The 22923-nt window shown below is 33.2% G+C and overlaps 3 protein-coding genes across 5 annotated transcripts; all 3 read left to right on the forward strand.

Annotated features, from left to right (window-relative positions):
- The first annotated feature begins 197 nt into the window (after positions 1 to 197).
- On the forward strand, positions 198 to 13498 carry LOC129798261 (elongation of very long chain fatty acids protein 4-like). Of its 3 annotated transcripts, XM_055841315.1 has the most exons (6): positions 198 to 488; positions 7675 to 7996; positions 8070 to 8232; positions 11780 to 11963; positions 12070 to 12197; positions 12271 to 13498. In XM_055841315.1, exons 2-6 carry the CDS (start codon positions 7809 to 7811, stop codon positions 12496 to 12498), a joined length of 891 nt encoding a protein of 296 aa, XP_055697290.1. In that variant the 5' UTR covers positions 198 to 488; positions 7675 to 7808; the 3' UTR covers positions 12499 to 13498. The 3 variants fall into 3 exon arrangements, with proteins under 3 accessions (XP_055697290.1, XP_055697280.1, XP_055697299.1); XM_055841305.1 differs by lacking the exon at positions 198 to 488 and having other exon boundaries at positions 7154 to 7996; XM_055841324.1 differs by lacking the exon at positions 198 to 488 and having other exon boundaries at positions 7154 to 7996; positions 11792 to 11963.
- Positions 13499 to 16910: 3412 nt separating this feature from the next.
- Positions 16911 to 19359, forward strand: LOC129798253 (tyrosine aminotransferase-like). Its single transcript, XM_055841291.1, has 3 exons — positions 16911 to 17154; positions 17217 to 17722; positions 18558 to 19359. The coding sequence occupies exons 1-3, from the start codon at positions 17001 to 17003 to the stop codon at positions 19170 to 19172; spliced, it is 1275 nt and encodes a 424-aa protein (XP_055697266.1). The 5' UTR covers positions 16911 to 17000; the 3' UTR covers positions 19173 to 19359.
- Positions 18570 to 22816, forward strand: LOC129798243 (tyrosine aminotransferase-like). The gene is made up of 3 exons (XM_055841285.1): positions 18570 to 20263; positions 22001 to 22294; positions 22423 to 22816. The coding sequence occupies exons 1-3, from the start codon at positions 19574 to 19576 to the stop codon at positions 22732 to 22734; spliced, it is 1296 nt and encodes a 431-aa protein (XP_055697260.1). The 5' UTR covers positions 18570 to 19573; the 3' UTR covers positions 22735 to 22816.
- The last annotated feature ends 107 nt before the right edge of the window (positions 22817 to 22923 follow it).

Consider the following 22923-nt stretch of genomic DNA (forward strand, 5'->3'; position numbering starts at 1 on the left):
TAATTCTCTAGACAATATCGTGATGTAGCTACTATTTCGCGTGATAAAAGTGTGAAAAAGAATATGATTTATAGCTGAACGCTCTGCAATTCCCAGTTATGAAGATGACAAGGAAATGGCGCGAAAATATCTCTGTGGAAAATGTTTTAGTCGAGACTCACAATTGGTTCCATATACAAATCGATTCAAAAATGTGGAAGACGTTACGCACTTTACCCTCTAAGTATGGAAAATTGCGAAAGAGCGAAAGGAAAGGCTGTCCAGACGATGGGTGAGTGAATGAAAACGAAATTTGATGACGTAGAAAGGACATGCGCAACGTGTATTGATCACATGGCCAGAGGATGAGACAGCCTACGCTCCTCTGCGTTGTCCTTTCAGTTTTAACTTTACCGCGACGTGCACAAGGATTTTCCCTTTGAGACGGGTTCAAGTGTATGTCTGGGAGGAAGTGCAGTAATCTCTGTGGCACAGGAAATTATATAGAGGTGATTGCTTGTAAAAAAGAATATCCTTGATGGCTGATTGAGAGTGAAAGCGACAGTTTTTCGCCGGAGAAAACGTTGTCCAGGGTCGCTAGAGGTTGCTTGTGAGAGTGAATGGGAAGCTGCGATGTCTGGATGTCTGGAAAAGTGAAAACTTTAGTACGCCCTTGATTCTTTATGACTTTCTCGGTGTGTGCAAAATTTCTGCTAAAATATTTTTGTTCCATTTCGCTAGGAAGATTTTACCTTATTTGAGGATTTTTTTTTTTCAAATGATGTGGACACAGAGACAACAATTTACCTTCTTTATGCTTCCATATTAGTCAGTATTATCACATTTTATTTATAGATTATACTTATTCCTATTGATTAGTTTTATTACCCTTCTTTTGGTAGGATTTCAAGACAGTCACAGAGATTTTCTGGTCAATTAGATGTGAAGGATAACAATTAGGGGTTAATCAGTTTCATAGGCATAGAAGTTGTTCAATAACATCAGGCTAGAATTCAGGTTGATTGACAGAAAAGTATTTTTTATTCATTTGCTTTCCTCCACCCAAAATCAACATAGAATTAAATATAAACCATGTTTTGTCTCGGAATTATTTTGTACCAGCTAAAGGAAACAATTGGATTCAATAGAATATTTAAAATTCAAGTTTTTTTTTTTAAACTTTTGGAAAGTTTTGAAGTAAATATTAACTGGGTTAATTTTATATTTTCGTGTTTGAAAATTAATAATTTTTTCAATATATTAATTCTTAATTTTAGGGTGAAAGTGAAAATTATGTCATGCTTTCGTAAAAAATACAAAGTCGATAGATTGATTCGTTATTAGTTTCTAGAAAAGTAGAATTTAAAATTTGAGCATTTTAGGGGCGAGATTCTAAATCTCTTATAGAAGACGAAAATTATATTACTAATAGTTTTTTTCTTTTTAACAAAAGATGAAGACTAATATGAAATGATTTAAGCTCAAAAATTTTTTTTTGATTTATTTAATGTTTAAGTTTTATTCTAAACATATTACATTTACTATTATCCTTATTATTATAAGGGGGGTTCCTGAACTAAGAGGCAAAAAATTAGCTAATTTTCTTGATTTTTTTGGAAGATATCAGTTTCTTGTAATTTTTGACATATTTTTTTTTATTTTAAAGTGCATAAATTTTTTTTTAAATAAAATATAACAAAAAGGCGGATTAATAAAGAGTTCAATGGAGTGATTCGTCTCAACAGTCCAACAGTCTAAAAATCTAAAGAAATCAATTTTTGTAAGAGTATTTCACAAAAAACAATTCAAACCGTAGAAATCGTGAAAGTTGTAATTTTTTCAAGATTTCTTAAAAAAATGTATTTTTACGATAAAATTTTGAATTCAACATGCTGTAAAATATATAGGTTTTCATCAATTTTTTCAGTTCATCTGCACTGAGAGAAATTCGCAAAAGTTAAAATAACATTCCGGAAATATTAATTTTACCTTGCATTATTGATCCGAAATCGGTGTAAATATTATGCTTTTTAGGTGTACTAGGGTTAAAGTTACCCTTTTTATGTTAATTTTACCCTTAAAAAAGGTGTAAAATTAACATTAAAAAATATTGATATATTCTTACACCTAAAAAGTGTTAAAATTATGAGGAAAAAAAGTTAACCGTACCCCCTTTTTTTCTCAGTGTGAAAGGGAATTTAATTCTGAAATGAATAAACTCTATTACTTACTAAACCTACCAAAACAAGTCAATTTGACCGGTTTAAAAACTTTTTTAAATTAACACTAAGCGGTACAATATCGCTACGTAACTTTCTGAATTTCTTAAAATATTCAGTGTCTAATTCTAATTTTTACCTCTTTTCTAAGAAAAAAAAAAGGTTGAGTATCCTATTTACCGCGGTCTATCATTTGACCAAGGATCCTAGGAAAAACGACCAAAAACGGTCGGTAGGTTTGGTGTTAGAAAGATTTATTCAGATTCTTTTGTTGTCTTAAAAGTGGAGAAAGCACGCTTTAAAAGTTTTCGATGTTTGCCCTAGCTCATCAAACACACATAAACCTGTTCGACGCTTCTTTGCTTTCGTTTTTGTATATTCGAAAATACTTGAAATTGACTTCTGAAAATTTTGTAGTAAATTCTCGAATGGTTTATTTATTAATTTAGGCAATAATGTATACATCAATTTTTAACTTTGTAATTCGGGAACCTCCCTTAAGTAGGGATTGCATTAATTTTGACAATAAGGAACTCATATTTTAGATTTGGCAATTTTTATAACAATATGCATATACGGAGACTATAAAAGAATTGTTGATTTAGGTCACAAAGTAAGTTTCGGCAATTGCAGATTTAAGCGACGATCTGTATAATGACACAGTTAACATCTTTGAAAAATCGAATTATTCTTTTTTTTTATTTTTCTAATATCAAAATACTCATGCTTCCAAGGAATCCAGTTGATCGCAATCTATTTCCATATCTTAGGAGTTTCTGTATCGCAAATTTCCCGCATTTATATCAAGAGATAATTTTAATCAAAACGATTGTGTTTATTATTAATTTAACATTATTTATTACTTTGTTATAATAGCATATTTAGAACGCCCAAATAATTATATCCTTTTGCAACACTTCAGTATCAGCATGAAAGTAAAAACTACCTATTTTAAAGTGGACGCTAAGTACCCCTATAATGCAGAAATTAGTAGTGTGAATCTTGCTTATACTATTGTAAATTTATAAAATAGGAAATATTATTATAGTAGTTATCAATTTTATTGTAAATAAAATGTTGCAAGACTTGCGATATAAACATAAAATATCGATAATCTGCAATTTAACCTTCAAGATCAAATATTTTTAATCAGCCTTCATGAACCTATACAAAATAATGAGTAATATCCCTCCTGACCTAGATTTCTAAATCCATCTCAATGATCGACATGATCGATTTGCGATCAATAGACACGTCACTATAATAACTTTTTTGATGACAAAGAACTAGCAAAGAGCTAAAGAATTCCAAGTGTTACAAGTGAAATTGCATATTTAACTTTCTTCTCGACAAATCTGCAATTAATTGTCTCTCTTGAGATTCCCCATGTCTCAGTATGTCATTGTGCTTTAAATGTTGCATCTCCTGGTGATTTATCTCGACTTTTATATACACTCCGCAAAGCCCTCTCCATTCTGTACCACTGGAGACTTTAGTCATGGATCTTGTGTGTGTTTTGCATCTCATGCTCTTTTTTTTACCACAAGAAATTTTGTTAATTTCACGGATGAAAATCAAAATACTCATCAATGGGAAAAAATATTGCGAGAAGAGGTAATTTAAGAGAGAAATCAATTCTTGCAAACTGGAGGCACAAACTTCCATTACGCCTCTTGAGCGTTAAATACAAGGAAAAGGTTATAGAGCTCAAATTTTACGATCATTGAATTATTTGCTAGGTAAATGATAATTTAATTATTGGATTTTTTGCATAGGAGATTCTCACTGACTTTCCTACGACGTCACATTGACCTTAACATTTAAACAGAAATTAATGAATAGTAAGAATTAGTGACCTTCTCAGCATTTTTAAAGTTCGCCAATTTATGTTGTAAAATGCAGTAAACACTTTAACTCACCTGTCGAGACATTACATTCTTAGTTCCGCTTTCTTAGTTCTGAAAAGACAATAGAGGAGATGTGAATTAGAATTTTGTGAAAGAAAGAAAAATTATTGATAGAGAGCTGCATAACTAAACAACTAATTTCCCATGAAATCTTTAAATTTAGCAGGAATTATTTACTTTCTTCAAAAGAATTATTTCCAGCAGACACTTTTGACAAATTTGCAAGTTCTTTTGTGGGCTAAATGAGGCGCTTATCTTAAGCACTAGAAATTTATTATTATGCGAATTAAGACATTATGGAACCATCCATTGAGTTTATATAAATTAGTGGACTATTAAATGATCATTAGAGGTCTATTGTTTTGTGCTTCTTTGGTGTAAAATTAGTTCAAGATTAAAGTTTTGGCATTAAATAAATATTTAAATACAAGAAAATTCTTTTTAATGTATGACTTTATTGGTCAGTAAAAATTTATCAATACAAAAACAAAATTAATAAAGGCACAACTTTTAGATCAGGAAAATTTCATGAAAACAAAATTCACGTCCCTTTCTTTCTCAAGATATTTGCATAAGTGTACCTCAATCTTTTGAACACAAAATTGGATTGAACTAAATTTATTTTGGTGTGATGTTCAAAAGAAGAAGAAGAGTGCGAAAGAGCAGGATAGACACATGCAAAACTTTTGAGAAAGAAGGGGATGTGATTTTTTACTTTATGAAATTTTCCTTCTAAATGGTGTGTCTTTATTATTCCATCACCACAACTTTTAGATCAGGAAAATTCAATGGAATCAAAATTTACAAATATCTTCTTTCTAAAACGTTTTGCATACGGCTATTCATTTTATTGCACTCAAAATTGGATCGAGCCAAATTTAATTTATTGTGACGTTTAAAAGGTTCGAAAGGTTCAAAAGGTGTGCCAGATCTTATAGATTAGGAGAATTTTATAAAACCTAAATTCATATCCCTTTCTTCCTCAAACGGTTTGGATATATCTATCCCACTCTATCGGATTCTTTTTCATTATTTCTTTTATTATCACAGCAAATTTAGTTTAGTTCAATCCAATTTTGGGTGCAATACAGTGAATTACACATAATATGTCTAATGCTTTTGATTTAAAATTGGATTGAACTAAATAAAATTTGGTGGAATATTCAAAAATAGAAGAAGAAAAGATCTATAGAATTAGATGGACATATTTAAAACGTTTGAGGAAGAAAAGCCGGAGACATTAAAATAGGAAAATCATCGTATAAGTTTTGGAATCTACAGCTTTAACCCTTTAACGACGAGACACTTTTTTTGGACTAAAAATTAACAGAAAAATTAAATTGAGAAACATAATCAATGATAAGTTTAACATCTAACTTTGGAAAATCCAACAGAGTCTGATTCGGTGTATTTTGTGCTTCTATGAACGATAGAGACAAAAATAGCCCAAAAATTTAAGTAATTTTTCTGACAATACCAATGAATTAGTATTTTTCGCTTTCATGAAAAATATTACGTATGAGTATTGTAGTTTTTATTGCCAAAAGGGTTTTGCTTAAAAATTAGAAGTATATAATATAAATAAAATCAATTATGAATTTGAGAATTTAAAAATTCGCCATTTTTGAGCTTAAATATAATATTTTACTCCATAGCAAATAGCTAGAGAATTGCAAAAAATATTCTAGATTCCTTCAACCTTCTACTTTACAATTATGTACAGACATAAGAAAAAAATAACTTTAGGTAGTCAGGAAAAATTATTTTCTTTATGGGACATCGGTGTTCCAATCGTCCATAAAGGGTTAAAGACTAAAAAATAATTAAATAAACTCATTATATAATTATATTTTATTAACCGTAATTTGGTTTTCAGTAGATTTTTTTTGCTTTTAGCTCAGGAACACGGCACATCCTTTAGATCAGGAACATTTTCAAGAAATCAAAATTCGCGCATACTTCTTTCTCATTGAAATTAGGTCTATCCCACTCTTTCACAAATTCTTTGTTTAAACATCAGACGAAATTCAATTTAGTTTAATCTAATTTGAGGTTTGAAAGAATGGGATACACATATTCAAAATGTTACGGAAAGAAAGAGATGTGAATTTCGATTTCATGAAATTTTCCTAATCTAAAAAGTGTTCCTCGGATATCAGAAATTTTTTACCGACCGAAACGATTCTGATATTTCTAAAAATGTTATAACCAGTCTAAGTCCTCAAAGTAATTAATAGAAAAGGCAAAATCATGAATTTATTTAACCCTTTAAGGACGAGAAGGTTTAAAATTGGGAGTCAGAAAAAATCATTTTTCCACCTTTTTAGAGCGAAACATGACTTTAATGGCCATAGGAAAAATTTATTTTTTGGGTCACCGGTGACCCAATTGTCCTTAAAGGGTTAAATACTCAAACAGAAATTATAAATTGTAAAAGTGTTTTATTTGCAGTTTAATATTTTCTCATTTTTAATCTCTTTGTACATTAATAATTAGAAATTTCTTTCATTTTTGTCACTATTTTCTTTATCACCTGCCACGTAATTGTAAAAGGATTGTATCCTATTTGTTGTGGTTAAGCCTAAAACTAATGAAATGCTCTTAGCAAAGGGAAAATTAGGAAAATTTGAACAATCCTGGCACTTTCGGTTGAATTTAAAAGACATTTTTTAGAATTACTTTTTAATTTGTTGCTTACCAAAATGGATTTTTTATCCAATTTTAGAGTAATTTATTTTGATTTTGACGATTTTGAATTATTTGCTGGCCATTACGAATTTTTCACTAACCAAAAGTATTTTTAAAATTTTCACCTTATCAAAACATTTGTAGGCTGTTAACATTGTATGAAAACGAGGGTGATGTGAAAAGTGAAATCATGTCGGAAGATCATCTCAAGTTTTTTTTTGTGTGAAAAAATTGGGCAGATCTTGTTAACTGGTTCCCTGCAATCATTTGGTCATCGATACTTCAACCTTTTCTTCTCATTTGATTTCACCTCTTTCGCAGGAATTCCATGTCCACGATTTTACTGCAGTTTTGCCTGATGCTTTTGAGTTCTTTTTTTTTGGGTTTCTGTATTGTCCGGGTGTGTCGTCCAATACCGGAGAATTCTCTCAAGCATTGTAATTTGCAGCATTTAATCATCGTTGAACTTGATCACTTTAGTGGCACGCGGAGGGGTAAATTGCAAATGCACTTTCCCCCGCCAATAAGTGCCTAATTATGTTGGCTTCTTTTGATGGTTTTTGGTTGATGGGAGGGAAGGAAGAAATTACTGGTAAGAAAATCTCTTGCCACTGTCTTCCTCATTGCCTCAGTGTTGCTCCGTCAAGACGGATGATTTGTGAAGTTCCTCGTGGTCTTCAGGTGTTTGCTTACTCAGTACTTTTCGCACTTGGCTATAATTTGTATAGACACTTGGTCAAAAAAAGTTGATTGTTGCACTTTTTGTTCATCCTCTTGCCTTCTCACTTTTGCATATTGGCGGAAATTGTGTCAGTTGGTCGGGGCTGTTGAATTTTTTTTGTGTTTTTGCCTCTGTTAAATTCCACCGATCATTCTTCAAGAAGGTGCGCATGAGGGCAATTCGACAATAATTTGGAAGATACTTAGTTGTGGAAAGATAAATCCCCACTTTGTGTTCAATTAAGTGCAATCCTGAGATACAGGATTTCGTGAGTGTGATAACTTTAAGTGCGTGATGATGGCCATGGTGATCAATTCAACTCAGTCAATGGTCAACCATATCTACGATTACTACCTCTGGACACTCACACTGTCCGATGACAGGACCAAAGGATGGCTCCTTGTGGACTCACCACTGCCAACATTCATTTACACAATTATGTACTTGGCTATTGTATGGATTGGACCCAAGTTGATGCAGAAGTGAGTGAAAATACTTTTGGCGCCAAAAATTCCACATATCTAAATTTTACCTTCATTTAATCTCTTTACAAAGTCGATCTCCATACAAACTTACGGGTCTGCTAGTGCCCTACAATCTCTCCATGGCTATCCTAAATGGCTACATCTGTATCCAGCTCTTCACTGCTGCGACACGCCTTAAATATAGCTACGTCTGCCAACCATGCCGTGCCAATAATCATCCGGATGAGATGCAAGTGAGTTTGTTTTTGGCCTGTTTAGCACGTCAAAATATTACAAATTAATTTCTGCAAACAATATTTTTACTGCACTGTCATTCTTTGAATGTTTTCCGGATATGCAAACACATCATTTTTTTTTCACTTTGGGTTGTAATGTTAATAATGTAAATATTCTTTGTTTTGTTAAGTTGCGGTGTGGAAGTTTAATGTAAAAAGCAAATTTTGCAGAATACTGCAATTGTTTTTTTATTGCAACTTTTTAACGAAAAAAATAGGCAAGTTTAAGTTTTACTTCAAGCATCTGAAACACTTACAAGCTTATATGCTTTTCCTTTATTTCTTATGGACAAATTGTTCTGTTGGAGAAACATTTTAACATTCGATTTTTTTTCTTTTAATTAGTCAATTAAAAGTTTTTTTTTGTTTTCTCATATCACAAATTCATGTGGCATATGATTTATGTAGTTCTTGAACTTTGAAATATAAAAAAGGTGCAATTATTATGAGTTTTTTTTTTTCATTTAAATAATAACCTATTCATACTATAGATTGATTTCCTATTGGATTAAAGATTTCAAAAATAAATTAATCAACATTGGAAATGTGGAAAAAATGCTTAAACATACAAGTTATAAGCATGATTTTGCTTACGGTGCTTAGGGATTCTCATGTGATCTAATATTAAATTAAATTCGTGAATAATTGTTGTGGAATTTTGAAGTTCAAGGATTTAATCCACAAGTCTAGATAAAGAAAACTCATAAACAGTAAATAATAATAATGCGAAACAATAAAATCTTGGAAGTAAATTGAACATCTAGTATAAAAATTGATGACACTTCATATTTCACAACTTCACCTTAAAGTTTTTACTCTTTAATGACTTAAGATTAAAAGGTGTGAATTCTGGGTTGGCAAGTTTATCATGTGATAAATTCATCGTTCTGAAATCCCCTGTTTAAGTGTTTCAAAAACCTTAACAAAAATTATCATGTAAATTCTAAGACACATGTTTCATGATCAGATTCTGATCTAGTTTCAGCCCGTGACCGCAGTGCATTATAATTAAACTAATGCTATATCAAACATGAAAAAGATAAATTATGGACGTTTACACTGATAATTCATTCATATTGAAAATAAAATTTTATTATCTTACGCTTTTGTATCTATTACTATCCCAAAATAAACAATTGTATAATTTTATAATATAACTAAATGCAATTGACAATAACTGTTAGCCTGAAGATTTATGACATTAATTTTTGTAAATATACCATGAGTTTTTTTTGGAAACTGATTGAATGTAATCTCTTTAAAAGCTACAGAGAATAGAATTAATATCCCGGTTTACAATGAGGGGTCAGCCTCTCATGCTACATCTTAATATCACATTAAAATATTAAAGTCCAGTAAAACATGCAAGCTCTTTAGGAGTAAAAAAAAAACATGTCAAATTTAGGTAGTCTATTTCACTATTTCTTTTATATTAGGAGATAATCTTTGACCACATGGAGTTCGTGAAACTGATAACCAGGGGCGCTGTAGTCTCATATATGTCAGAAAACATGGAAAAAATCGAACTTTTTTGCAACTTTAATCAAAAATATCTCGAAAACTAGGACTGTCCCTAACAATCTGTTTTCTGGGTTTGATAGAGAATTTTATTAGCTACATTTTCATCCATGTGCAACTTTTCACGCAGATTGTTTTTTAACCTCGAAATTGAGGTTCAAACGAAAATCGAGCACTAAAAGAAGAAAAGAAGTAAAAAGAATTTCATCAGTCCCAAAACAAGCGTTTAAGTATAGGGGAAGGTTTTGCACCTTCCTAATGTTGCAGCTTCGTAAAAGTTGATTTTTTCCCAAGTTACTAAATGAATTTCATCCATGGACATATAATCTAAAAGCTAGTCCTACATCTCACATTTCCTGACAAACTTGGAAGCCTAGGCCTTTTTTCTGGGTCCAAAAGGCAAAAATAAAAAATGGGCCTAAAATCGTAATTCTAATGTGTAATATTTTATGCATTTTTGCACACTGCAAGTGTGTTTTCGAAAAAGCACCTATTCCAAGTTGTAGAGGGTTTATTAGAGTTAATATTTACCGTGAAAATCTTTTGCTTGAAGGGGGTCGTTTTTGTGGATGGAGGAAAATTCATAAAAATTACCACCTTTGCAGCTCAGGAAAATTGAATTTTGCAGATTCGTAAAAACATCTGTCAAAATTACTGACCACCGAATTTGAGAATTCTTCACTGTTTTGGGTCACACTGTGCACGTCGCTCGGGATATTTGACTCATCAGAGATTCCACTGAATAAATTCACAAGAAAATTGGGATATTAAACAATTTTCACTAAAATCTCGAAGGAAAACACGCACTTCCCCATCAAATGAGACTTCATCAGATGTTTTTATTTCATTTCTGTCAAATTAAACATTGAGCCTGAATTTGCTTATGGTAGGTGTGATTCTTTCATTGCCACTTCGATGTGTTTTGAGTATTTCTCATTCAGTTTTCCTTGTTTTAAAGTGGAACTTCCCACATTTCACTTTAAATTGGTGGCTGATCATTTTTGAAATCAATTACATCCGGAATATGTTCCGCAAGAAAAATTGGAGGTGTTAGAGAAAATCCGAGGATAACATTAGGTATGATTATGAGAGAATCATACCTAACCAAGCTCTTAACAGATTGTCAGAATGCAGGGAAAAAATGGTTTTCCGAGTGTCAAAAAACATGTGTTAGAAAAATAGCTTAAAATTGATTTTTAATGCGTGATACCTCCTACAAATGGTGAAAATAAGTAGATATAAGTTCCATCTAAGTAGTGATGCCCAAATTTTTGTGTCCGGTGTAATGTTTTCGAGGAAAATGAGGCCTACAGAGGTGGGAAAAAGTGGTACGAAGCTAAGTTAACCAAGGTACCTTCGTAAAAAATGCCGCTACATTTTCATTTTCCCGTAGAGGAAAATCCAAGGACTTCCAGGAATTTTATGAGGCAGAATTATGAACCCAATAAGAAAGAGATTTTTTTGAGATAGTGATATAATTGATTCGGTGTGTGTAGCATTCAGTAAAAATCTTAAATCTTTTACTCTTTTAATACGAAGCTTCAAAACCTTCCCCTAGCACTCTTCGGAAAACGATCCTGTTACCCCACCTTACTATATTGCAATTTTTATCATTAATAAGACTAATCATTATTCAAATATTATTTAAAAAAAAAAAAACTAAAATATCGATCATGCTTAAAAAAATATTTTTTTTAAGTCAACGCCACCTAGCGGTGGTTGCACGAAATTATAATGTTCTAAAAAGCTGTAGCGTTTCACGAAACATTTCATTTTGTGCCTTTAAAATTATTTAAACATCTGTTTCACAAGTTCAACCATACCACAAAGTCTTTTCTACTTCACTCTTATTTAATTGATGTTGTTACAATCATTGTGATCATATTCAATATAACTTTCTGTTCTTATTCATTTAATTTTTTTCACATTCATAATTTTGAAGAGCTTTGAAATTTTTGTTTTCTTGCTTTTCTTTTTCAATAAACAGACTTTTTTGCAGATCGCTAAGGCTGTTTGGTGGTATTACTTTTCGAAGCTCCTTGAATTTTGTGACACTTTCTTCTTCATTCTACGCAAGAAGGACAAGCAGTTGACTTTCCTGCATGTGTATCATCACAGTACGATGTTCACTTTGTGGTGGATTGGAGTCAAGTGGGTGCCCAGTGGTTCAAGTTAGTATCTCTTTGTTTTGTCTCCACTGAAAAAAAAAACGCTTCCCAACTCAGGGGAATTTCCATGAAATTCCCATCTTATCTCACCTCCCACACTTTTACACAGCATTTCTTCCGGCTATGGTCAACTCCTTCATACATGTTCTCATGTATTCGTACTACGGACTGTCGGCTCTTGGACCAGCGGTATCCAAATATCTCTGGTGGAAGAAGTACCTCACGATTTTGCAACTGGTAAGTTTCGTTTTTTTTTTCTTTTGGGATTTATTGGATATTCAAATGATCTCATATGATAATTTGTGGGCAGATTCAATTCACTACGGCCTTAATGATGGGCATTAATGGAATCCGAACAGGATGTGACTTCCCTCTGTGGATGCACTATGCCCTAGTTATCTACATGATGTCCTTCATTGTCCTGTTTGGCAATTTCTATGTTAAGGCGTACGTGACGAATGCAAAAAGACGTACACCACTGCGAGAGATCAACGGAAATGCCCTCAACAATGGCTACCACCACGCAAAGATTCACTAAACGTTTCACACGCCAATCAATCATCATGTCGATTGCATTGATTACTCTCCCTATCGTACTCCTTCCCTTCTCGCCCTCTTTACATTTTACTCACATCGCGACAAACAAGTTTATTTAAGAAATCTTTAGGAAAAATACGTTTTCTTCCTCCAGGAGGAGCATTCTCCTAATCTAAGGGGAACAAAGAATGTTCAGATTCTGGGATAATTTGTATTTTATTGCAATTTATTTATGCAGAATATAGCGTTTGGGCTATATAAAGCATATGCTTCATGTGAATATTCTTCAAGACTTTGGCATTATTAACTCTGATTTATTCAATTTGTATTTGTATTATTTAAATTAAATTAAATAGTTATATCATTTGAAGAATCTCCATAAACTTGAATTATTTACTGATCAATTATAATTAGTTTACTAACCATTTTAGATCTCTACTAATTAAAATGTTTTTTTTTAGTTTATTAAATGCTTAATTTATTGTTTAGAAATGTGTATAATATGCCTTTTATAAATATTCGTATATATCGCGCAGGATAAATGCGATTTGGGAGCTTCCAACGGGAGCTAGTCGAACTTCAAATGTATCAGAAAGTTATTAAGCACTGAATTTCCTTTCATTTACATTCAAAATTAATTAAATATTTTCTTGACTATATTACTTGATAAATACCGGAAATAAAAGCAAAAGCATGCCGAAATCTCTTGAATCTTCGTCCCTTTTGCCTTAGAAAGATCCCGGTGATATCGATATTGCAATATAATTAAAAATCAATTATTCGTTCAAAAAGATGCTAAATCAAGAAGAATCGCAGTAAAATACTTTTTATGCCAGAAATACTGGACCAAGTAGTTTTTGTGCAGTGCATTTCCACCTGGAGAGGTTTCAACTGCTCATAAAATGAGGAAAAATTCAAAATTTGTATAGCTTCTAAGACACAAAGAACACCATTTAAAATAAAATATTATAGGAATAAATTGATACAAATGCAATAACAAACTTTTACTCCTCCATCCCTCTTGTTGTTTTCCACTGAGAATAAACCGCGTGACTAATTTGGCGATTTATGAGTGTATCGGTATAAAAAAAAGCCCAACATCAAATATCAATTTAATTTGTCGCTGAGAGATGGTCGTTTTTAGCGGGCAGGTGATTGCGTCATGTCGTTGGTTGCTTTGAAAAGTAACTGCCATCCAATATACGATACTTTTCGCTTAGACTTGGCCACGATGAAGAGGAAACTATCGCGCAAAAGAAAGGAGAAAAACATTTCATTCCCGTCATATCATGTTTTCTTCTATAAGTACTTTTATCTACTAACGATCGTTGTTCGAAATTTATTTTTAAATTAATTTACGACCATATTTGGACCTGTCAACTACTATTTTTTATTATTCAGAGAGTAGAAAGTATCTGTTCTTTTTTTCAATCAGAATTTTTTCCAGAGTCTTCGAAAGATTTAATGAAGATTTTATTAGACATGCTTTTTGATAGGAGACTTTATTTAGAAGGAAAAGAACCCCTAAATAGCTATTTTATTAGAAAAATGGTTATTTAGATTTTTGTAAGAAAAGTGAAATTCTAGTTACTAGATTTAAAGTTTTTGGAAATTTTCATAATAAGAAAGTCTCATAAAAAACAAAATATTTTAACACTTTATGTTTCAAAATATTGTCTCCAAAAATGTAACTTTTATTGTGAAGGAATATTTATTGAGTGAGTTTTATTGAAAATAAGGAAAAACTAATTTGTAAATTTTGCACTGGAAGACTTTTATTATTTGAAAATATTCCATTTTAAAAATATTTCTCAGAAGAACGTATCATTTTAGGTATATAATGGGATACGTAATTTTTCTTCCTATTTTTGAGTTTTTGGAAGGGATTCAAAAAAAAATTTTTCCGTACAAAAGTTTTTTAAGTTATAATTTTATCATGATTTTTTGTTTATCGTTAAATAAATCGTCTTTGGTGAGAGATATTGGGAAACGTGTTTAAAACATTTGATAAGTCAAATGAAGCTTTCAGGCAATTACATAATTATTATACTTTCAAAAATTTCGGTTTTTTTATGTAACAAATTTTATTAAAAAATTTAACAGACAGTAACATTGTAAACTTTTATTCTCGAATAACTTAAGTATGTTGTTGAACTTGAAAACTTTCTATTTATTAAAAAATCAATTCTGGTCTTCTTTCGGAGAATTCCTCAAGTCTCCAAAAAAAAGTCTTATAGGCCTTTAACTTCTCATTTTTAAGACGACTTTTATAGTGTGATTTTAATTTATTTAGTAATTTCAAACCTCCAAAACTAATGTTTATATTTGCTCCAAAAATGCACGATAGATATTGTTGAACTTGAAAACCCTCTTTTTTATGAAAAAATCAATTAGGGTAGAGTCAGCCCTTTTGGCCATGTAAGCACTTTTGGCCACCTAAAGTAAAATCACATTGTAAGGCAATTATAAGTTTATTTAGAACAGAAAAATGGGTCTTATTTCGTGACCTCTTATCTAACGAATCAGAAAACCATATTTGATTTTGTATCGACTTGATTAATTCTAAGTTATTAAGAGAAATTCTCGACAAGGTAAACAATCACTAAAAAAAACATGGGATTCTTAAGAAACTTGTTAATGTTAAGAGAAATTGTTTTGCATTTTTTCATATTTTTGATGAAAATATTTGATGCTATTCAATGAAAGTCCATTTCTTTATTAACTAAATTTTATTGTGATATCACCCTTAATAATATTTTCTAACAAATTAAATGAAAATCGGATGTGGCTAAAAGAGCATACTTTTTCCGGCTGTGTAAGTACTTTTGGCCATTCATTTTCCCATACATTTTACACGTGGCGCAACTCGCAGATTTCAGTAAAACAATCGTGACTTTTGACTGATTTTTACATCAAATAGAAAATGTGCAAAAAGTCGTCTAATAAATAAATAAATAAATGTCGCAAACACTCTAATAATCACATAAAATTGGTGTAAAATAAGAATAGGACTTGTGCTGTGTATTTGTGAAAGTTTTCGAAAGCTATTTCTTCTGTTATTTTATTAAAATTCTATTGGAAACAAGTGGCCAAAAGTGCTTACACATAACGGCCAAAAGTGGTTACAAAGTGGCCAAAAGTACTGAAACATGCATAGTTGCATAAAATGCATTTTTCACTAAAATATCCAAAAAATTTTGGCAATTCTCTTGGATTATTACGAAGAAACGGCTTTAAGGTATCTTTGTACAAAATTTCATTTTATATATATATAAAGATTATAAAAATTACAAGCACATGAAACCTTAAAGTGGCCAAAAGTACTTACTCCACCCTAAAATCAGTTTTTTTATTTAGATGTTCTTTCGGAGAATTCGTAAAGTCTCCAAAAAAGTCTTATAGGTCTTTAACTTCTTATTTTTAACACGCCTTGTAAGCATGATTTTTAATTTATGTAGTAATTTCAAGTCTCCAAAATTATATGTTAAAAATTTCTTCAAAAATGCAGGATAGATATTGATGAACTTGAAAATCCTCTTTTTTATGAAAAAAAATTATGCATGGACTTTTGGAGAATTCTAAAAGTCTCTGAAAAAGCTTTATAGGTCTTCGGCTTCTCATTCTTTTAGAAATCCTTTTGTGAGCACAATTTTTGATTTACGTAGTAAATTCTATTAAAAACTTAAGTGACAATGATATTCCAGACATATCTTTCCGCAAGAATTTCAAGTCTCCAAAAAGTATATATTAAAATATATCTAACGAATGAAAAGATTGTTAGATTTTTGTAACCATCTTTTATGGCAAATTGAATTTTGCATCCTAGATTATGTTTGGAGAATAGAAAGTCTCCAAAAAATCTTTCGAAAATTTATTTTTCAATTTTCTACATTTTTAAAACCCAGTGAGTCCTAGATCGTATCTTTTAGATCCTTTGGAGGCTTTTTACAACAAGCTAGATTGTCTCCAAAAATGTGTCTACCATAAAAGAGATCTTTAAAACAATAATGGATTATTCTCTCAATAATGCATATTATCTCTTAAATTCCTTGCCTTAAATGTTAGGATCTTTATGATCCGTAAGATTTATATAGAAAAGAATTAACATCGCTTCATTCCTTCCAATGCATGAGCTTCAGGAAGTGAATCCCAAAAGGTGAGTAAGCGTACAAAATGTTCCGTAAAACACCTCTATTGACTATCCATGTTCACTTGAATGTTTTTTCGTCCATCAGAAGTCGTCACGATTGAACTTGATGTAATTATTTCTAATCTACATGTTTCATTTTGTTATCACTGTTTTTGGTCATGATAATCTTTAATTGGTCCTCTTCAACTCCCTGTCACTGTGTTGTACGTGACTTATTCTTTTTCGCGTACTAGAAATTTTTATAAAAGGAAGCGTAGCCATGAGGAGTGCCGTCAGTCAAGCAATAGTGGTCAGAGGTGTTCATTATATGATCATTTACTTTTAAATCTCAATACGGGAAACGAACGAGAAAAATGTCTAATGTTCATAGGACAGGTGGTGTGAGAACACATTGGAACATCTATCCCACGAAATTCGCCATGAAAACTTGCAATCCCCTGAGAACGATTACTGAATCGATGAATTTGGTACCAAATCCTAAGAAGAAACTAATTCCTCTGTCAATTGGTGAGAAAAATCTCATTTGGGATTTTTTTTCTGGACCTTTGTCATGCTTTTTGGTTTTCCAGGAGATCCTACGGTATTTGGTAATCTTCAGGCTTGTCCTGAAATCCAGGATGCTATTGTGGAAGCTGCAGAATCTGGGCTACATAACGGATATAAGCCTACTCTGGGATGGACGGAGGCTCGTGAGGCTGTGGCTAGATACAGTGCCCATCAGGGTGATGTTAAACCTGAAGATGTGATCCTCTGCAATGGCTGCTCGAGTGCTGTAGACATGATTATCAGTGTCCTGGTGCATCCTGGTCAGAACATTCTTTGTGCTAGACCTGGATACTCCATCTACGGCACTATTTCCGCTGGCTTCGACATTGAACTACGCCACTACAATTTACTGGCTGACAGAAACTGGGAGATTGATCTTGAGCATATGGAGTCACTGATTGATGAAAAAACTGCAGCTCTAGTTATCACAAATCCCAGCAATCCCTGTGGTAGCGTCTTCAGTCGCAGCCACATTGAGAAGATAATCGAGATCGCCGAGAGGCACTATCTGCCCATCATTGCCGATGAGGTGAGTCATTGTTATTGATTTTTTTTTCAGGCAGACGAAGAGTATTGGATGAAAGCTTATCATATGTTTCGACGCTAGAAACAAGCCAGACGGAAAAACTGGCCATAAGTGCTCCCCAATCGCGATAAAGAAAATCACTTTTATTGCGGGTTCTCGAGTGCGTAGATTCTTCAAAGAGTATGCCCCATTCATGGAATTTAGAGGCCAGAGATTTCCACAAATTCCACAAAATCTTCCCAAGATTACATCTTCAGATAAAATAGATCCTTTTAGAATTGTTCAAAGCGACTCTTAAATTTAGCTTTTCCGACCGCCATCTTGCTTTTTATCCTCTTTGATTTCAATTATTCAAATTGGATCATCTTTGATTCGAAGTTTTCCTTCATTATACTCTGTATTTATCTAAGTTCTCTACGTTCTTTTAAAAAGGATTATATAAATTTCTAACATATTAGTTCAAATACAGACAGTTGAGACGCCATTTTGTTTTGATGCCATTTTGATTGTTGTTTTACCTTTTTACTGCCATTGTTTCAGTAATTGTTTCATTTACGGCTCAAAGGATAGATCTTTGACACCTCCCTCTGATCAAGTAACAAGTTATCTTCAAAACTTTACATTAAATAAGTTCAAGTTCAAGTTTAAGAATCATTTATCATTCTTTTTGCAATATGTTTACATTCCAAGATTAAAAAGATGTTCACAATCTTTCTTTATTCGTCAAGTACTCAACAAACAAAAGTTATTTGCTTTCAAAAGGGATTAATTACGCTCTGATCCGTAAAATTGATAAGGATTTCATTACAATTGCACTTTTATAATTTTTCAATCGCAGATCTATGAGAATATTGTATTTCCTGGCGTGGAATACACATCTGTGGCATCTCTGTCCAAAAACGTCCCTGTGCTATCCTGTGGTGGCCTTTCAAAACGCTTTTTAGTTCCCGGCTGGCGTTTAGGGTGGATTATAGTGCATGACCGTCAAGAGCAATTCAGTGAAATCCGTAAAGGTCTCACCAATCTAACTGGACGTCTTCTGGGATGCAATTCTCTGATTCAGGCGGCCCTGCCGTCAATTCTCAGCCTCACTCCTCAGTCTTTCTACGACAATCTCAACAGCCACCTCCAGAAGACTGCCCGCATTGCCCACGATTTACTACGGGAAATCCGTGGACTACATCCAGTGATGCCTCAAGGATCAATGTATATGATGGTAGGCATAGAGATGGAACTTTTTCCTTGCTTTGTCACAGAAATGGACTTTGTGAAAGCCCTGGTTGAGGAGCAGAGTGTTTTCTGTCTACCTGGCGAATGTTTCAAGTTTCCCAACTTCATAAGGATTGTCATCACTGTTCCTGGAGAAATTATGCGTGAAGCTTGTATGAGAATCCGTGAATTTTGCCACCAACACAGTCGACTGGACAAGAGAATAATTTCCAATGGGATCTGAGAGGAAATAATATCAATTGATCTGACCATCATCTGAACAATGTCTCCAAATTCGATCTGAATGAGTTACATGGACTGTTCCCTGGAAAATACTTCGATCTGTCCTAAAAAAAATGCCTGATTTTCTACCCGAAAAATGTACTGAATGATTACGCTGTATTTTATGTGAATAAACAGAGTTTTAGTAATTGTGGTTGCGAATACCAATGATTTACTATCAGGACAGAGAGATCACCTTGTTGAAATCATATTGTCTGATAAGACGGCACTTTTGGGCATATTGTTTCAGCGCACGACGCCTATAAATAGAGCTCACATGTAGACCAGCTCATTCCGAGTTATCGTGTCCATCAGCTAACCTAGACCCCCCGCAGAGGTAGTGTCTCAATTGGAAGTGGTGTGATGTCCGCGAGTGAAAAAAATGTCAATGGCAGTGTCCAAAATGGACACAAAACGGCTCGAACGGAGTGGAAAGTGGAAGTGTCTAGAAGGGCTAAGCAAACCTACAATCCACAGAGATCTATTGTTGAGTTTATGAATATCAAGCCAAATCCCAAGAAATCTCTCATACCCCTCTCAATTGGTGATCCCACGGTTTTTGGAAATCTCAAAGCGTGCCCTGAAATTCAGGATGCTGTTACTAAGGCTGCTGCTGATCACAAAAATAATGGCTATAGTGAACTTATTGGCTCGAAGGCTGCTAGAGAAGCTCTGGCCAGTTATATGAATCGTCACCAACATTCAGTAACTGCGGATGATATACAAATAGTCAATGGGTGTTCAAGTGCAGTGGAGATGGCAATTGTGGCCTTAGCAAATCCTGGTCAAAATATAATCTCCCCTCGGCCTGGATACTCAATCTTCTTCACTGTTACAAAAGCTCTAGACATCGAACTGAGACAATATGACTTACTGCCTGACCAGAAGTGGGAAGCTGATCTCAAGCAGATGGAGAGTCTGATTGATGAAAAGACAGCGGCTATTGTAGTGATAAATCCCAGTAATCCCTGTGGAAGCGTCTTCAGTCGAAGTCATCTAGAGGATGTGCTTGCATTAGCAGAGAAGTACTATGTTCCCATAATTGCAGATGAGGTAAACAATTAACACACAGTGAAAGTAGGCAATGGGAGTGGGCAGGTTTTAAGCACCCTCGTCCGCCATATTATTAGAACGTTATACGTTATTATCAATTTTTTTACAATATTTTTTTCACTTTTCAATTGCACGACACAAGTGGTTGCTAATTGCAAATATAAATGAAATGAAGCAAAGAATTGATTAAAGAGTTATACTAGAATTACTAAAAAATTAAAAGTGAAAGTGCGATAAAAGCAAAGCCTTCTTGACCAGCGACCATTGAAAGCGAAAAAAACGTTATCTAGAACGTTATTTAGCTTTGCTAAATGCACTCACTTTAACCCTTTAACGACGAGACACTTGAATGAATGAAATTTTATTGTATAGCAGCCAAAATCGGCTTAATATACATGTACATTTATCGGGTTTACAATGTGTCAAATATTTCATGTTTGAATATAACGTTTTATAGCTAACAATTCTGATAATTTTCTGTTTTTACAAAGACTCATTATAAATTTCTTTCTTTTCCTTTCTCCTTTGTGATTAGTCTCCAAGAAAAAGCCATTGTGGATCTTCTCCGAAATGCGGGCCCTGCATTTCTTCGAGCCTCCCTTAAGCTTAATTCTCTGTGCAGCCTCCATAAAAAGATGCGCCTCACGTCATCGATTGGGAGTTGACCATTCTGTCCTTTGTTCTCAATTTTAATTAGGGAGAGAAAAAAAAGCAGCTCTCTCATCCAATTTGCTATCCGTGTACCGTTGGTTATATTGTTCGAATCCACTAATATTGGTATTTCCTCTTTATCTCTTGAAATTTTTCTTTTTTTATTTTTGCACTGTATTCTGGATTTTAACTATAATTCACAATTGATTTTCGATAAACCATTTTATCAGTAAACTATTAAACTTTTTCACTGAACTAAACAGTACATTTTGGAGGTATTACCCCCTCCCAGGGATTCACTATCTCTTGGTCCCATAAAATAAAGGAATGGGTTCAATCATTCTACCAGGATGCCACATACCGCCGATAATGCGGTAGAAATTGGTATCCTTGGTGGCACTTGAACTTGTTCTTACTTTTATCTTGATTTTACGGAGGTAACACCCCCTCCCCGAGTGAGGAGTCCAAAGACCGCTCCCCTGGCCGAGGAGCACAGCCCGCTCCCCTAGGCGACCTCTCTTCTCGACGTCGAACGAGAGAATGCGACGAGACACTTTTTACGGACTGAAAATCAACAATAAAAATTAAACTTTGAAACATAATCAATGATAAGTCTTACATATAACCTTGGAAAGTCCAACAAAATCTTATTCGGTGTATTTTGTGCTTCTAAGAACGATAGGGGCAAAAATAGCCCAAAAAATTTAAGTAATTTTTCTGGCAATACCAATGAATAATATTTTTCGCTTTAATGAAAAATATTACGTATTAGTATTGTAGTTTTTATTGCCAAAAGGGTTTTGCTTAAAATATTAGAAGTATAAAAAATAAATAAAATCAATTATGAATTTGAGAATTTAAAAATTCGCCATTTTTGAGCTGAAATATTTACTATATAGCAAATAGCTGGAGACTTACCAAAAAAAAAATTAGATTCCTTCAACCTTCTATTTTACAATTATGTACAGAAGTAAGAAAAAAATAACTTTGTGTAGTCAGGAAAAATTATTTTCTTTTTGGGACACCGGTGTTCCAATCGTCCTTAAAGGGTTAAAAAGCTTATTTATTTAATTTGTTCTGTTGCAGATTTACGAGCACATTGTGTTCCCCGGAAAGAAATACTACTCGATGGCACCCCTGTCTAAGAATGTGCCAATTCTTCAATGTGGAGCCGTATCTAAAAGATTTTTAGCTCCAGGATGGCGTTTAGGATGGGTAGTTGTCCACGACAGGGGAGGTGTTCTCAAGGAAGTGAAGCAAGGTCTAGCTAAGCTGAGTGGTATAACACTCTGTGCAAATACTGTAATTCAGGGAGCTCTCCCGGACATCCTTAAGAATACCCCTCAATCTTTTTATGATGATCTGAACCTACAACTACAGGTAATTTTTTTTCTAAAGGCTACCCTTTATCTAATCACATTTTAACGAGAATCTCTCTTTTTCCGTAGAGACAGAGTCATATAATAATTAAATTCTAAATTATCTAAATGACTATTTCTCCCCCCCAGAAAGTTGCTACAATCGCCTATGATATGCTGTCTGAAATCGAAGGCTTGAAACCAGTGATGCCCGAGGGAGCTATGTATATGATGGTGGGAATAGATCTCGAGCTGTATTCGAAATTCAACGACGGAATGGCCTTTATAAAAGCCCTGGTAGAGGAAGAGAGTGTCTTCGGTCTGCCTGGAGAGTGTTTTAGCTACCCAAACTACATCAGAATCATCATAACAATCCCCGAAGACAAGATGCGTGAAGCATGTGAGAGAATTAAGAAATTTTGTGCTACTCACCGTTCACCAAAATCTTCCAAGTCATCGTGATTTATTGTTCAAATGTAATTAATATAGTTGCTATAAAAGCTAATACATCCTCAAGGTCAATAAAGTTTCTATACTGAAATTCTATCACGTGTTTATGCACTTGAAAATCGCTGATAAGAGTATATTTTTTAATAATCTCTCGAGAGCCGTTTGATGACAGCCCTAACCAAACTTTTTATGTTCCCGCGT

This window comes from Phlebotomus papatasi, chromosome 1, assembly GCF_024763615.1.
Source record: "Phlebotomus papatasi isolate M1 chromosome 1, Ppap_2.1, whole genome shotgun sequence".
Classification (NCBI taxonomy): Eukaryota; Metazoa; Arthropoda; class Insecta; order Diptera; family Psychodidae; genus Phlebotomus; species Phlebotomus papatasi.